Source organism: Drosophila nasuta, chromosome 3, assembly GCF_023558535.2.
Source record: "Drosophila nasuta strain 15112-1781.00 chromosome 3, ASM2355853v1, whole genome shotgun sequence".
NCBI lineage: Eukaryota > Metazoa > Arthropoda > Insecta > Diptera > Drosophilidae > Drosophila > Drosophila nasuta.
The window spans coordinates 29,999,639-30,017,065 of NC_083457.1; the positions used below are offsets into that span (position 1 = coordinate 29,999,639).

The window sequence follows — 17,427 nt, forward strand, 5'->3', positions numbered from 1 at the left end:
GCAGCTTTGTGTCAGTGCGTCAATCAAACTAAAACTATAAAAATGAAATGCCTGCAATCTGCACTGCTCTCTCTCTCTCTCTTTATCATTTGATACAAACTCCAATCGAATTGAATCGAAGGCAACGACGACATGTTTCGTGTTGTGAAAGCTCTGCACTTGAGTGCGAGTTAAACTCAATTCGAATCGCTTTGAAGAAGAGGACTGAGGGGGGCGAAAGAACGCACTTTGTTGCCTGGGGTCGCCGACAGCGTTCAATTAATGCCAGTTGGAAAAGTTGTTCTCTTGTCAGACCATTGAACTGCTGCCAGGCAATTCGACAGTGCTTACAGAGAAAGAATCACAGAGAGAGACTGAGAGTGAGAGAGTCGGGGGAAAAATCAACTGCGCAATCGTCATGGGGTTTTTGTATCGTTAGCAGCGATTTGAAATTGAACTCACCATAAAATTCCTCAATTTAAACAGCAATATTAATAGCAGTAGAAAATAGCAAAGATCTGAGAAAGAGACAGAAAGAGAGAGAGGGACATTCAACGCGTCGCAGTTGTCGTGAAGTTAACACGAATGAAACTTGGCTTAAGCATTCCTCTAACAAATTGCTTAAGTTTATGGCCAACACATTTTGTAACTTTGCTTTCGGCCACTTCACAAAACACTTCAGACCTTTTTTCTTCTCTCAATATCTGCTGGCTTTTTTTTTCATTTATTTGGTAGGCAGTAGCTCAAATTCCTAGCCAGCGACGTTTTGTTGCCAAGGCCCACGCGCCTTCAAAAAGCTGAAGGCCTGACTAGCGGAACGCTTTACTGTTACTGCCTGTTCTCCTACTTGTTGTTATTGTTGTTGTTGGACTTTTGCATGTGGGCACACATTTAGCCAGCACAGAGTACTGAGTACTGAGCACTGAGTGTATTCATACTTGGCTTCCATGTATCCATCCATATTCATGCGCATTACGCACATTTGCGTAACAGATTCAAGTGCGCGATATGCGAGGGTCTCAAGTGCCAAAGAGCCAAGCACATCCGACCTGACGGTGTTTTTTTTTTTTCTGTTCAGTTTATTTCAAAACTCTTGTTGTTATATTTTATTTTCATGTATGTATTTGGCTGTTATTGTTATTGCTGTTGTTGGCAACATTACGCAGCAATTCGAGTTTTCAAGTGCTTACAAACTTTTGAAACTCTGAAATTTTGTTTCATTTTTCACTCGCTCACTCGCTATCGCTGTCTGGGTAATGAGTGTTAGCTATGAACCGGTTTTGCATTTTGAAGCAATTTAAAATTAACTGTGTTTTGATTAATACTCTATTATTGAGGCGCTGCATGTGACTATAAATTATTTGTTGTGTTGTTCTTGTCGGCGTTAAACTTCTAATGAATATGTTAAATGATGGTTAGCCTTCTCCTTCTCATTCTATATGATGAATGCAGGCAGACAGGCAGCTGCAACAGATATGTACATAGATAGCCTTTAGCTGAAATTCGAGTAATTTATGAGCAGTTTGCCAACTAATTGGGCTAATTATGCTGCAGTTTACCCGCTGCAAACTGCAATAGCAGCCCATAAATTGCACAGTAAGCGGCTTGAAGCGATGGCAATTCACACTTCCGCGATTGCAGCAGCAGCATCGACAGCAGCCGCAGAGTTTGCAGTTGGCTTTCTTTAGTTTGTTTTTTACAATACCTTCAGTTGGTCTTAACGGCAAACAACAAAGCCAACAAAAGGCAGCAACAACAGCAGCAGCAGCAGCAACAGCAACAGCAGCAGGCGGCATCGATGGCCAACTCACAAGTCAAGAATCGAGTGCAAGGCACCCAAGACGCCAGTTCAAGACGAAGACGGTGCCAGAGACAGGGTCGAAGATTGCGACTGCGACTGCGACACAGAGGACGACGACATCAGCTGGACTGCAGTATGTCTGCCAACATCGTGACTAATTACATGCGACATAAAAGCAATGGCAAAGCCGAAGTAAAAGCCAAGCGCGCGCTCTTCTCGCCAAGATCTGGCAACCAGGTCGTATACGTAATTGTAGCCACACAAAAATGAGCAAAAGGAAAAAGTCAACTGCAGCAACTGCTCCAACTGCGGCAGCGGTAACAACATTGTCTGGCAGCAGTAATTGGCAGGAAAGGCAGCCAAGAGCAAGTCGATCTCTTGGCCATATATTCCACAAGCTTGACAATTCAATAAAACTGCGACAGTTGGAGAGAAGTTACCTTTTGCTATTGCGGCTGCGGTTGCAGTTGCAGTTGCCAGCTGACAACGGCTGGAGTCTAATTATGCTGTTGAGTTTATGTGATTGGCCATTGTCAAATTTCGCCGACGACTTTTGCAAATGAATCTGTGCGCTTTATGGGCGAAAGTTGTCAAGTTACAGTTGCAGTTGTAGTTGTTGCACCGTTTGCCACAACTGGAAGCTAATTGAATTCCACTTTGCCAAACAATTTGCATGACCCGATCCGCCCACTTCGCTCATTACGTTTGCACTTGGGCGTAACGCGCGCCTCTCACACACAACAACAAAATGCAACATGCACCTCCTGCCCCTCAACGTGTGGCAGGCACATCTGGAGATCTGTAGCACCAGCAGCAGAGTTTGAAACAATTTATGTATTTTTAGCTGAACGCAAAACTCAAACTGTTGTTACCGCAGCTTTAGCTGGTTCCGTTCTCTCTCTCTCTCTCAGTTGCTTCTTCTTGGACGCCCACTAGCTAAACTAGCATCGCCATCTGCTGCATGAGGCATGTTATATGCCTGGCCTGGCCTGGCCACACGAAAATAGCGCAAAGTAGTGCATCAATAAACAATAACAATGCTGCCGACGGTGCAAACGAAACAGGAAAAGCATAGTCCCAAAACAGATCCAGATCCCGAGATCTCTGCTGTTGCTGCTGCTGTTGCTGTTGCAAAAGAGACCAACCCATTCCCATTCTCATTTCATGCCACAACAGCAGACCTGTGGACCATGCCACATGTGCGGATGTTGCTGCCGCTGGCAAGCAGGCAAACGTTGCTTCGTTCGTTGTTCGTTCGCTCTCAGGAGCGCTGACTGTTCCATGTAACAAGTCTGCCTGTCAATAAAAACTAAATAACAAAAGCAACAAAAAAAAAAAAAAGAAGAGGCGAAAATAAAGCAAAGTGAGTCAAAACATGTGCAAGTTGCAGTGGCCCGCGGTAAAGTGAAAGAAAATCGCCGCCAATAGCGGAAATATTAGCCTGCTGCTTGGCTGCCGATGCAGGCAAAAAAAAAAAAGGAAGGCAATAAAATGTGCATCGCCAACGCCAACACTAATAGCAAGAGAGTAAAGACAATGTGTTTATTATTGCATTTTAGCCAAAGCCAAATGGAAAGTGCAGCTGAACGAAGATTTGGCTCAAATCTTTTTCACGCCATTCACGCACATTCAAGTCAATTTTAATTGCTGGCCAAGAATAATAACGAAGTGCATTGCGAGAGTGTGATTCACAACTCATCTTTTGTGTGTTTATATTTACTGGAAATTTTTGTAATTTAATTATGTTATTGCGCACTCGTTTGATTTGCGGATGGGGGGAAAACACGCATCTAGAAAATTCCTAAACTGCGTTATGCCACCCCGAAATGCATTCAACCGTTCGTCATCATCATAATGTGCTTAATCCAATTGTTGCTGAAGGCATGAAGAGCGGCCCCCATATCAAGTTAAGAGTCAGAGTGTTATGACCATGCCAATGCCACAACATCAAATGCCTTGACATCAACAAGGGAAACAACAAAAACCCGATTGTGTTAAATCAAATGAAGCGTAATTTTTACTCAATTTATGTGGCAAGTGGCAGAGGCAAGGACTCGTTGTTACCATTTCTAGTGGCGTCGTTCTATAACCCCAATTCCGATTCCTGATGCCAACTTCCAATCCCAGCGGAGCGCTTAGGCTGTCAATCTACACTGCGCCCACTTTTCCAACTCCAACACCCACCACACAGACTGAGAGATAGACAGCTTTTCCTCCGTTTTTTGGGGTTGTTGCTTTGACTTTTTGACGTTGATGTGTGCGCTGCAGGTTCAACTTGCCATGGGTACATCATATTTCTATTAATGACTTGCATATTTATGAGCTGAAGTGATGAAGAGAAAGCCAGAGAGGGAGAGAAAGGTGGGCTGGGGGCAAACAAGCTGATTTTAATAATAAACAAACAAACTTACATAAATACAAATAGGCATTAAATGTGTAGCATTTGTTTGAGTTGCGGCTGCGGCTGCTGCTGCTTCTTCTTCTTGGCCGCCAGCTATTTCTGTGGCCAAAAATGCTTTGACTCTCGACTTTGCCTGCAGCAGCAAACAAAGCAAACATTTAACTGGAATTCTAAGCGAGTTGTCCAAATAAATGTCTAGTTAAAGGCGTAATAAATGCTGTCGCTGCTGGGTGGTGAATGGAGGAGGGGAATTCTGTAGGAGGCGGTGGAGGGGGCTTTCATCAACAACTAGCGAGTAGCAACGCCTTTGATGTGGTCGGATTGCCCCTGGATTTCGTTACATCAACATGTGGCTGTGTGCTGTCTAACGATGCGTAGAAAGTCTTTAAATAAACAACAACGCCACAAGCTGGAAAGGAAGTTGCCAAACAGACAAGTCCAAAAGAAACAACATCAGCTATATGACTATGAGCATTTGCATATGGTTTCTTTTCTTTTTCTCTGTTTTTTTTTTTGCTTTTTGGCACAAAAAACAATTGCGAGCCTCGAGAGTGTAACGACCCACAAAACGGCGACTTAGACCTGAAATAGTACGCCATTAAGAGACAGAGCAACAACAAAAAAAAATAGATGAAACTAGTACTGAGTGCTCAGCGGTTTTTTATGGCAGCCGCTTCTGAATGTGTGTGGCCATCAAAATTGCTGTTGGGCGCAATTTCCCACATCAAGTTGGGGACCCAACAATGGCATATCAAAGTCATGAAAGCAACTCGCAACTAATAGCAGTCCCATAATGAAGTGCTAAGCCATATCAGAGAGCTGCTAATGAAAATGCCGACTGCCGACTGCCAGCTGCCATGTCAACTCACAAGATACTAACTAACTTGGCCACGACAAGACAACAACGATACAAAGCTATTGGCGGGCGACGACACTTCATTAAAGTTGGAGAATTACACGCATCACCGCAATGTGTGTTTAGTTGTCTTGTTTCCTGATAAAAATCACTAAATTCTAGATAATGGTGGGAAATCAGGAACAGCATCGTCGCTCTAACGGAACTTCTTTAAACAATTTGTAGTTTCCAAAATACCGGAAACGCGTTAAGCAAATTTAATTAAAAGTCTTTCGATTGCCAAGCTAAAAGCAACATCAAAAGATTTCAGCTTAAAACCCTTTCGTAAAGTATCTTGTATCTATCTGTATGCATTTTGCGAGTATCATTTGCAGCCACCACCAAAAGTGTTGTGCAATTTTTGGTCACCCACTTGACAACTCTTTAAACTGCATTGCCGCAAAACCAACAAATTACAAAACACCCAACGGCGACAACAACGTGGCAGACAGAGCGACAGACAGGCAGTCAGTCAGTCAGCTGAGTCCAACCCTCGGGGTAAGGGCTAACGAATGGAATTAGGAAATCTTGGTAAATCCAACAAATCATGTTAAAACCGACCCAAACGAAGTCAGTTGTTGGCCCATTGGCGAGGTAAATTTTGCTGCCGCCAGCCGCTTCGACGGTTGTCGGGCGTGCTGTTTATACCGCTCTCTGGTTTTGCGTGTTTTCAAAACTGTGCGGTTAGTAGATTGAGGGGAGGGGAGTGCGGCGTGTGTGGGCGTTGATTTGGGGAACATTATTCTAGGGTGGAAATGCATAGCAGTTGTCGCTGGTTAACAATCAAAGAATTGCCAGACGGCAAGTCAAAGCAAAGGGCATCAAGTTTATATAATTATTTTTATGCCATAAACGAGGAGTGTGCCGCATGGTATATCTCTGCCATCTCTCGAGGGTTGACACAAGCTGCCCTCTGCCATTTTTCAAGTATTTTGAGCTGTGCTAACTATGCTCGGTTTAGCTATGAATACAAATAGATGACACAAATGTTGCTAGCAACATGTTGCTGGGTGCATTTTAATTAAAATTTTTGACTGATTGTAATGTATCCACAGGATGCTGCAACGGAAATCGTGTGCGGCTATTGAAGTGTTGTCGGTTGTCGTTTAGGTGTTGCCTCCCACTTCTGTTCTCTGAATTGTGTTTGTTTGTTGTCGCTGGGCTTGTTTGTTGTTGTTATAGCTGGCCGAAGGGTTTGGAATGTATGTGTTTGGTCTGTCTGCAGGGTTGATTTGGCAAACGACGCAATTTGTTGCTAGCGACAGCAACAGCGACAGCAACCATAACACGTGGAATGGTTGTTGCTGACTGGCTGACATCGAGAGGGGAGTATGAGCTATTTGCACATTAAATACCGTAACCCATGGACTGACTGTAGTCCGTAGTCTGCAACCCGTAACCCGTCGCTTTGACGTCACACAAACAAATTTCACTTTCACTGCCTTGCACGGCCGTGGCCGTGTGTGTGTTCCTATTCCCCATGGCCTCGTAAGTGTCGCCAAGTTGATTGTTTTTACGAGTGCATTGCATACTTTGCGGCGCCCGAGGGTGAACTCGGCTCATCACATGTACAGTACCGTTGAGTCCAAGTCATCCAAAGATACTCGTACATCCAACTTTCAACTTCGTTCGCTAATTGCTGAAAAGCTCAAAGCGAGCGAGTTGTTAGTTGTTGTCTGCATGCCTCGAAGCTTAAGCAGCATATGAAATCATAAAAATTTACGATCGTCTGTTTGTCTGCTCTGCTGCAGAGCCACCCCCAGAAGGGGGTTGTCTTGTATTTGTATTGACCAGCAGCAGCAGCTACCACCCATCGGCATCGGTGGCAAGGTGAGGATGGCAGACTGAGGGGTGAGGAATGCGCTCAGCTGCTCGGCACGTGTTCAAATTACCGTGAAGACGCTTAGGGGTGAATTCTACAGAACGAGCATGAAAACGAGCACGACATTCAAATTGAGTGAGTGAATTAAAAAAGAAATCCTGGCAATCAAGAGAGCAACACACACAGAGAGTGAGAGAGTGCTGAGAGAGCAGTTCACTCTCTCTCTCCCAGGTGCTCTCTCCCTTACTTTATCAGATTGAATTTGTAGCAAAATATGAGCATACGTTCGAGCGTTCACTTCCTTCCTTCCGACTGATGCGATTGTGAATGGCTCTGTTTTTGGGGTTCGCATTGCCCGACTGTGCGAGTGTGAGTGAGTGGCCGTTAAAGGTTGCGCTCCTTGTACGTGTGCATCGGTGTGAGTGAGTATGAGTTCACGGGGATCGTGCCGTCAGACCTTTGTGTGAGCAGCCGAGCACAGTGATACAAGTACGATTGAACACGGGAAGGCCAAATTGTTAATGTGGCATAAAAAGTATTTTGTTTCTACAAAGGAATATTTAAATAAAATAAAAACAAATTTTAATTGTGTTGTTGAGCAGATTTAAATATGAATTTAAATTAATTTCGAATATATTAAAAAAATTTATTTGCTAGTCAATTATTTTAAAGTTCGTAAAGGGGCTCATAGTATATTTAATTTCAGAATTTTATTATAAGATTAAAATTTTCTATTAAGAAAATGTAGTTTCAAATTCATTTCGAATACAAGAATGTATTTTGAATATTTTGGATTTACTAGTTAATTCATGATGAAGCCATTGCCTTTAACTCACTGTGCTAGTTACATTCGAACTTCACTCAAGAGCTTAAAAGGTGAACACTCACCTCCCAGCCTGCTCTCCCCTGCCCTCTTGGTTTGTTCCCAAGTCTTTGGCTACATAATTTCAACAATATGCGTGTGTTGAGTACAACACCTCCCCGCCCTGCACGACGAAAACGAAATCAGACATAAAAACATTAAATTACAAACCCTTATTTTGCACACACTAAAAAAGGAAAAAGCAAAAAAAAATAAAAGCTGTCGAGCCAGGCGAGCCAAGCAAGGCGAAAGAAAACCGAGACACAAAACTGAAACTGAAACAGAGAATCGGGCAAGGACCAAGGACACGGCACAATGGGGCGACTTCGGTCGCCGAGTTCAGTTCTGTTCTACTCTGTTCTGTTCCACAAGGGATGCAAAAGCGAATGCCAGATATTAACCCCTCACTGTGTATGTGAGTGTGTATGAGTGTGCCTGTGTGTGTGTGTGTGCTGCTTTGTGCGATGTGTTTTCGCCGTGCTTGTCAATTTTCCGTGCCAAAACAAACGCAACGAACATTTTCGCCGATTAGAAAGAAACAATTCGTGAGTGCAACGTGAGCGCCGCGCGCCGCTGCCAGCCAAAACGAGGCTCTGTGCTGTGACTGATAATAATACTGCAAAAATATAATTTGTTTAAACAAATGCAAAGGGTAAAACCCTAAGAAATTCTACGAAAAGTGTTGCAAGAAAGCAAAGGAAATTAAACGAGAGAAAAAACCCCGGCAAAGTTCAAGACGCCGGCGAGATTTGTGTTCGTTGTTATTGTTTTGGTGCCAGCAGCAGCTGCTACTTCTGCTTCTTCTTCTTCTTGCAAATAGTTCTTTGTGTCTGTGTCGGTGTCCGTGTGTGTGTATGTGTTTGTGGGTGACTCAGCGCAAATGGATGTGCGCATCTTTGTTTACTTTGGAGCCACATCGACCTGGCAGTGAAAGCGGCGCCAAAAAATCGAATCGCAACGAAGACAATGAGCGAATCAATTGATAATTTGCATGCTGATAACAACAGCGGCAGCGGCAACAATAACAACAGCAATAGCAACATTGTTGCAGCAAACAATGATGGCGACTCGGATGTGGAGGTCATCGAGGGCATGGAGCTGCTCGAGGGCAACTATCAAGTGCTGCGCCAATGGGTGCCACCAGCACCCAACTATTGGGATGCACCCCCCAAGGCGATCATCAAGTCAGCCGAAGTGAGGTAATTACGAAATCGAATCTGCAACTGCAATATGAAAAATACAATACATATGCAATATGCAATATGCAACCTCAACATTGTCGCGCTCAATTGCTGTTGAATGGGCTTTAATTAAGTGCCACCATTTGACAGCACATTCCACTTGCTGCAGCAGCTTGTTGGTGCACAAATTGCACAGCAATTAACTCGCAATACTATCAACTCGATCCAAACACGATCTGTGGGCCATTAAGCCTCTCTAACGGTTCCGTTCAATAAATGTGCAGTTATTTGTAACGCACTTTTTTTATGACCACACATTGCGATTGGCTGCCGACTTGACAACCCACATGACTCCGAGCTGGAGTCCGTTCCATTGCCTCAATGGATTTGGCCTCTAATGAATTCTGAATATGCAGCGAATTTACAGCGCACAATTCATTCAATAAAATTTTGATTATTATGGGCGTCATCTAATGCAACATTTGCATAAAAAAATCGCAGCTACGGCAGCAAGGCAAAAATAAATAAATCTCTATTTTAACATGTATGGCATGAGAAGCTGACAAAGCTGGCTAGCTGCAGTTAAATATACTCTATAAAATAAGCAAGGTTAAAAGTTGCTTGGTTGTATCAAGCAATTAATTGAACTCAAATTTATTTACTGACATACTCAAAGAATGTTTAATTATTGACGAAATTGTGCTTCAATAAAATGACTATAGGTGTATATTTATAAACTTTTTTTTTCCTTATGAAAGTGAAGAAGCTTTAAAAGTTTAAAACAATGAGTTCAAAAATAAATCAGTATAATAACAATTATTCTAATTCTGAATCTACTATATACATTGTATGTACGTATGAAGTAACATACATATGTGATCTATTTCTATAGCAGAAACTTAATTTATAAATATTTTACTTATTCTTATTAATATTTAAGAATACTCATTAGAAAGAAAATGAAAAATAAAAGTAGGCGTTTATCAGAACGCAAATTGATTTATTTAAAAACTTACAAAATATTTAAAATTTATGTACTTTTTCTTTTGCTAAATAATTTGCTCCATTCATAGTAATTGAGTTTATACATTTTTAACCTGTTTACAACTATTGAGTATAAATGATATTATATTTACATTTATTTACATTTCCTCCTATATTGATCCATTTCGTTAGCAGTAATGGTTTTTATAATAGATATTGCTATTATTATTTCACTCCCGTAGTTTACTGCGATAAAAAAAATGTGCAATTTAATTATCAATTTCAAATTGAATGCTGAACTGCACGTGTCCCAAAGGGATAGAGTATGTATTATGTATTTGTTTGAGTGCCCGTCTTTTCGTCTGTCTTCACTCAACAAGCGCCAACAGTTGCCGTCTGAGAGTTGCTGCTGGCTGGCTGCCTGTCAACAGCACCAAGTGGTATGCAACATGTGCAACATTGGATCAGCATCGCCTGGAGCTGGCTAGAGAGTGGACAAAAGGAAAGGGGAGTAGGAAGGAGGAGGGAACGGGCAACGAGCTCGTTCACAAGTGTCTTCGTCTGCAAACGTTGACAACTGCAGCATGAGTCTGCGGAATTGAATTGAGTTGCCTCAGCGTCAGCCTCAGCCGCCTGTTGCCCGTTGCACATTGCACATTGCTGCCTGTTGCCAGGCTTGGTAAATAATAAATGCGTTACTTGAGTGCATGCGAAATGGAAATCAAAATGCAAACGCTGCCAGATTTTGTGCTTTTGCTGCTGTTGTTGCTGCCACAGTTGCCACAGCTGCCTCAACTGCCACTGCTGCATCAAGTGCAGCAGCATAAGATGCCGATGCCGATGCTGACGCCGATGCCGATGCCAAAGACGAAGCTGATGCCGTTGTTGATGTGGTTGTCGATGTCGATGTCCCCCGGCTCGTTTTTTGTTTTTGTCCGGCGGCCCGTTAAGTGCAGCCAAAGTTTCAGATTGCATGCTGTTTGCTGCTTCTACTGCATTGTGTTGCGTATCTTTTTGCACGTTCTCAATATGCATTTCAGAAATTACAATATGTTGATTGCATTTCGCCCAGGCACGTAAATGAAACACATGCTCCAGAGAGCTCACAGCTCAACAGAACTCAGAAAACAGAACTCGCAGCTCAGAGTTGTGTCTTATAATAATGATGAGTATTGAAATTGCTAACAATAGCAGCAGTGCCTTTATTCGCCTCTCCTTTCCCCTCTACCCACGTATTCATCCTTTCAACTCAGTTGTTTCAACGAGCCGTGCTTCCTCGCCTGCGGTTAGTTGGCTTTGCAACTCGGCCAGGATCCGACTGTTGGTCTAAATTACTTTATTTTCTTTTCTTTCCTTGTGTGTTTTGTGTGCTTTTATTTTATATTTCATTGTACTTCATTTCATTGTAGCTGGTTGCCTGGGTAATTGATATGCCTTTTGTTGTACGTCTGCATTTCCGTTGCCAGTTGCCAGTTGACAGCTCACAACAAAAAAAAAGGTAGAAAGAAAAAGCATTAGCCAAGTATTCTCTCGATAATAGTTACTGCAAATTGTGGCAAGTTTCAATTATTAATGAGCCTAGCGACAATCATGAATATCAAGAGCTGTAGTTGTTGTTAATTTTGCACATGCATTGACAATAAATCAACTTTATTTTCGGCCTTCTTTTGGCTGCAGTAAAGTTCGTTTGTTGTTCAACGCTGACAGCTCAACGACTCCTTTCACTTTGCTATGTTGCCAGTCACAAAACAACAACAACAACAAACTACAACAGAAACAACTATCGCAATTTTGAATTGTGTGAAGGCGGCACGTCAATGTCGTCGTTGGGACGCCGCCATAGGGAAATGTAAATGTGGCAACGGGAATGGAAATTCGACATTCAACGTTCGCCGAGCCACGAAAAATGCTGATGAAAATTACGATGACTTGTCACACGAGCTGAGTAGGCTTTAATTTGCTTTTGTGAATTGTTTAGCAAATTAGCACAGCTCCCATCAATTTGGGGCACATAAATTGAACTCTGCTCTGGGTTAAGTGGATACACAAGGATTCCTACACACCAATATTAAACGATATATACTCTTCTATATATTCGCATTTTTAGACATTTGTATTTTGTAATTTAGTTGCGTCGAACACGTAAGGCATTTGCGGCTCGTAAACAATCTCTACGCTAAATGACAACATGGATCGCGAGGAGGTTAAAGTGAATGCTTCACAAGTCAACTTTCAACCATTGACCAACAGTGGACGCCTCGAGACGCCAACGTTCTTTGCCGATGAGTTGGTCAATGAAATCTTCGATGCCATGAAGGAGAAGGAGGGCATGGGCAAGTACAGCAGCAGTGCCTGCCTCATTAATATGCCCATTGCCGAGTCAAAGCATAAAGTAGCTGATGATGATGACATGATGGATCCGCGTCTTGCATCCTGGCACAAGATGTTGAAGCAACGAAAAGCCATACAGCAGCGCATACAAAGTTGCACCGGGAAGCGAGCGGAGGATGTGCTCTTCAATCGCCATGTGACCATCGACAATCAGACCAAGACAATGTTGCTGAATGTGCTCGAGAGTGCCAAGCGCAGTGAGGAACACGCTCCCGATCGTGTGTATAGTGTACTGAAGACACGCATTGATCAGCAGACTTGTCGCGAGATTCGGGAACTGCAAGTAACTGATCCCAAGTTGCAGAAACTCGAATTCGTCGGTTTGCCACAAGTCACACAACTCGAATTGGCTGGCGTCGTTGATCCGCCTGAGAGCTGCTTCCAGCGCTCGCAATTATTGGCCAAGCAGCTGCACAAGAACGAGGAGAACATCAAGCGGGTGTTGAGCTATTGTCCACATCTCGATAGTCTGCAGGTGGCTCCCGGCTTCGAGCCACGCGCTGTACCCCTGATGACTACACAGTTTTTGGGTGAGGATGAGCTGTTGGTGGTGTCGCCCGAGACCAGCGAGCATGCTCTTAAACGCAATGTGCCTAAGCTGAAAGTGGAGAAGAAGCCAGCGCCCATTAAACATACGCCTTCGACTAATCAGATCCGGATCAATGGCACTCCGCATGGTTTTGGCGATATGCAGGGCGCATTGAGCAGCGAGCTGCACTTGGTCTTTCAGTGCGATCCGTTTCAACGCATGCGCAAGACGATCGTTTATCTGGAGAATATTAGCGATAAGTTTCTCATAGGAAAATGGAAGCAGATCAAAATGTACAACAAGGAGCTAATTCAACATCAAGCAAGCACTGGGGACTTCGTGTTCGATGCACGTCCCTTTGCATTGCTGCCAGGCCATGCACGTCGCATCGATGTCATGTATATGCCCATGGCGGTGGGCGTGAAGAAGCAGAGCTGGATGCTTCACTTGCAGCGTTCTTCGTTCTGTGGCATGCGGCGCATTACTCTTCGCCTGCACGGAGTCTGCACAGCACCAGCATGTTTTCGTCAGCGCATCGATAGGGATCAACAGCTGGTGGTTGATAAGCGCAATCAGCAGGTTGCAGACCGATTGACCAAATTCCATGCCGAACTCGCACCTATTGTGGAGCCACCTCGCATGGATTGTCCCTATCAGCGTCGCCTCGACGAGCGTGAACTGTTTAGTGCCCAGAACTTGGGATTCCAGTGCTCGCGCTTCACGGATCTGGAGACCCTAAAGAAACTATATGTGCTGGTGAAAAAGCCGCGTCAACCAGCCTGGGATTACAGCATTGAGACGGTGCGTCAGTGCATCTATCAGCATGAGCCGAAGCAGCGTGAAACACTGCAGAAGCTGTTGCTGGACATTATTGAACCTATGCGTTGCAGCTCCAAAGAGACCTTCAGCAAGATAGACAACGGCGTGGAGAGGCAGCGCACCTGCTTTATCTATGTGCGCGGCATCATCAGCAGCGCCTTCGAAGAGTGGCATGTATTGGCCGAAACACTGGGCGAGCAATTTTACAAATCGGAAGCGCATCGCTTCGTCATTGGCGTCAACGACTTAGGGGAGGAGTTGCCCAATGAAGAGGAGATAGATGCGCATGTCTCGAAACGGGTCAATAGCTGCAAATACTTCAAGGATGCGCTCTACATACAAACCTATACATTACTTTGCGATGCTGTCGAGAATATTGTGAGTGCCATCGAGAGCAATGTCCATCTTTAGGGGTCGTTCGATTTCTATTTCAATTTGTAACCCTTGACACTTTTCTAGGGATTTGTACGAACTTTTTTTCTGTCATGAGCTTCCATTCAAAATCATTAACTAAATATATTTGACTTTGTCTTCACTTGAGCTTGTTTTTTATAACAAATTCCACACAAGATGCTGCCGTGCACACAAATTTCGACTTGTGCCAATTCATCGGCCAAAATGACTGAAACTTCCAAGCCTGTGACTTGGGCACCATTAACTTTTACCAATCTCTTCACTTTCTATCCATCGTCGATACAATTGCCGATGCTCGATGGCAAAGCTGGCGCGAGCATCACACACTATAGCGGACGCATTGTAGATGAGATTCTCGATGACATTTTTGCCGAGCGTCGTGGTTTCTTCCCCGAAACATCGTCGACTTGCAAAGTTCATGACACCATTAAGTCAGAACTGCATGTTGACAAACGTCTAAGATATTGGCACGAGGTGCTCGCGAAGCGTCAGGAAATTCAGAAACGACTGCAGATTCAAACGGGCAAAAGTGCACAGGAGATGCTATTTAATCGACGGTCAACATTCGACAATCGAAATAAGGAAACTATGGTGCGACTATTGGACTATGCGGATCGCATGAAACCTGAGAAGCTATCGACAAAGCCGGTTAGTACGCTTGAACAAATGATTGATCCCGACACTTGCAACATCGTTGATGGCATTACTGAAACATGGCCAAAGGCAGAACAGGAGAATTTGAAGGATGTGGAGATTATTGGCATACCAAGTGTGATACAAAAGGAGATGATGGGCACCAAGACTAGGCTAGAGGAACTGCCCAACAGCTGGATGCAATCGGAGGTGTTGCAGGAACGCATCGAGCAGAAGTTCGAGGAGATTCACGGTGTGCTCGAGTTTTTTCCCGATCTAAATACCTTGCAGGTGAAGGGCACTAAAATTGAAAAGACTCCACTAAAGCCCACTTGCACATTTGTTGAGGAGGATCGACTTCTCAAAATCAGCAGCAGCAATCCGGTCGAAACTTCTGAGTATGACGAGCTCTTGGAGGTTCAGGAAACACAGTCACAAACAATATCGAAACCTGAAATCGAGATAACAGAACCGGATTCAAGTGAAGCCGTGATACCCGAAATAGGACTCAAAATCAATGGTAAGGATTACATTGTCGAAGATAAGCCATTCACTGACTGCTTTGAGATGATAACCAAGTTCAATTGCGATCCATTTCAAAAGCGCATCAAACACATACTGCAGCTAACGAATATTGGCAAACAAACGTTGTCATTCAACTGGCAACAGGGCGTATACTTTTACAATAGGCCCACGTTGCTGCTCGCCCAGGACGATGAATTCCTCTTCGACACGGACAGTTTCCGGTTGACACACGGCCAAAGCTACAATTTAATAGTGATGTATCAGCCGCGCAAAGTTCGCATGGCAATGGAACTGTGGCGTCTGCAAAGTGATCCAAAGATCTTCTGCAGCAATCAGGGATCGCTCCAGCTGCGTTTCCACGGTCGCTGCACGCCTCCACAGGAATACATGAATCGATTGAATGAGCTGCAGGCGATAGTCATCAACAAGTCGAATGCCAAGGTTATGACTAATATAATGAATGAACAGGCTTCACTGGCACCGCTTATTGTGCCACCTGCGACCTGTTGTGCCTACGAACGCACCTTGGATGAGCGTGAACTGTTCAACTCGTTCAATCCGGGCTACAATTGTCAGCGCTTCGATGATCTGGAGGTGTTCAAGGCCATGCATAAGCAGCTAAAGAAGCCACGTGAACCGCAGTGGGATCTCCGGCTGGACTCACTTAAAATGCTGATTATGCGACTCGAAAGCGTAGACTTGCGCAAGAAAATGTTTACCAATTTTATGGTTGTGCTGGATCCACTTTTGGGTGGTGCACCCAGCTTGGAGTCTCTGGGTCAACTGGAGGTGCAAAAGCAACGTACACGCTTGATTTATGTGCGTGGCGCTATTTGCAATGGTATCGAAGAGTGGGAGGATCTCATGCTAACCATTGAGGAGTCTTTCTTCAAGTCGGAGATGCAGCAATACTTTATCAATCAATTGGAAGAAGGTGAAGAAGAGGAGGAGGAAGGGGAAGGTGATACCGACATACAGGCTAAAGTTGCAGCACTTTTAGCTGGCAAGGATAAAGAAGATAATAACGTATTGGCTGAGGTCCTAAAGAGTCTACGTCACTCGAAATTCTTTCGCGATGCTCTCTATATACAAACCTATTCGCATCTTTGCAACATTGCCGAAAATATTGTGTCGGTCATTGAAAGCACCGAAGATGTTCCCAATTGAAATAGTTATTCATTTTAAATTAATTGCTGTAAAACGAATATAACTAAAGATTTATTTTACTTCACTTGTGTTGCTTTTATTATGGCTTGCGTTTTATTTTCTGTCAGTTCAATATTTGATGACTGACTGACCACACATAAACATAAATAATTTTGGGGCGAATTATGAATTGCCAAAATGGCAATTTAAGTACTGCCAACCTAAAATCGGGTAATGAGTCAAGAAAAAGCGATGACTTGGTCAACGACATTGTGGACGATATCTTGCAGTTTCGTCGTGGCCACTATGAGGAATCCGCTTCGGAAGTTGATTCGGAACCCCTTTCTCGCTCCCCAAAGTGCTTTGTAGACAGACGATTGCAGTACTGGAAAAATATGTTGCGCCAACGTCGCATACTGCAAAAAAGACTGACACAGGACATAGGCAAACAACCCCAAAAGATTCTCTTCAATATGGATTGTCGAAAACATCAAACTATAAGACGAACTCTGTTTCCTGACTGTGCGGAGTGTTTAGAAATTGTGGGAGTACCTAGACGAACCACCCAAGAGTTGCTTGGTGAAGAGGGAACTAGGAGTTCAGAAGCAAGCTCTGATTATTATCCAAAGTCTTCTCCAGTTATTAAAAAGCTGGAGGTAATCGGAAAAAATTGCTGGAGCAAAATGCTACTTGGAAGTGATTCTTTGCACACTATATCCAGTGTAACGTCAAATACAATGCGCATACCTTCAACTCCGTACTCTACACAAAATAGGGGCACAATGACAGCAACGTTATCAGCAATTATCAATGGCATACATTTCAGTCTGAACGATCCAGGTTATTCGCCGATACTTGAAAAGATGTTTGTCTGCACTCCCTTTGAAAACTTTTTGCGCACCATAATAATTATTGAGAATAATGGTCAGCGACCTATTAATTTCTACTGGAAATCCTCGCAGTTCTTTGCCTACAATGACACACTTATGACTGGTACGGGAGATGAGTTCGTATTTGATACGGAAGCATTTCAGCTACGATCGGG

The 17,427-nt window shown here is 43.7% G+C and overlaps 3 protein-coding genes across 4 annotated transcripts in view; all 3 read left to right on the forward strand.

The window, feature by feature from the left end:
• Window positions 1–17,427, forward strand: part of LOC132790207 (protein prickle) — a 72,475-nt gene that overhangs the window by 20,254 nt on the left and 34,794 nt on the right. The window contains exon 1 of one of the 2 annotated variants that reach the window (XM_060798668.1): window positions 8,387–8,959. The exons of the other annotated variant lie outside the window; for it this stretch is intronic. Coding sequence (XP_060654651.1) covers window positions 8,727–8,959 — 233 coding nt within the window. The 5' untranslated portion in view covers window positions 8,387–8,726. Of the gene's footprint in view, window positions 1–8,386; window positions 8,960–17,427 lie in introns of those variants that run through there. 2 annotated transcript variants of the gene reach the window in all.
• Window positions 11,881–14,077, forward strand: LOC132789665 (uncharacterized). Its single transcript, XM_060797843.1, has one exon. The coding sequence runs from the start codon at window positions 12,114–12,116 to the stop codon at window positions 14,073–14,075; it is 1,962 nt and encodes a 653-aa protein (XP_060653826.1). The 5' UTR covers window positions 11,881–12,113; the 3' UTR covers window positions 14,076–14,077.
• LOC132789664 (uncharacterized) lies at window positions 14,235–16,462 on the forward strand. Its single transcript, XM_060797842.1, has one exon. It carries the CDS (start codon window positions 14,235–14,237, stop codon window positions 16,401–16,403), a length of 2,169 nt encoding a protein of 722 aa, XP_060653825.1. The 3' UTR covers window positions 16,404–16,462.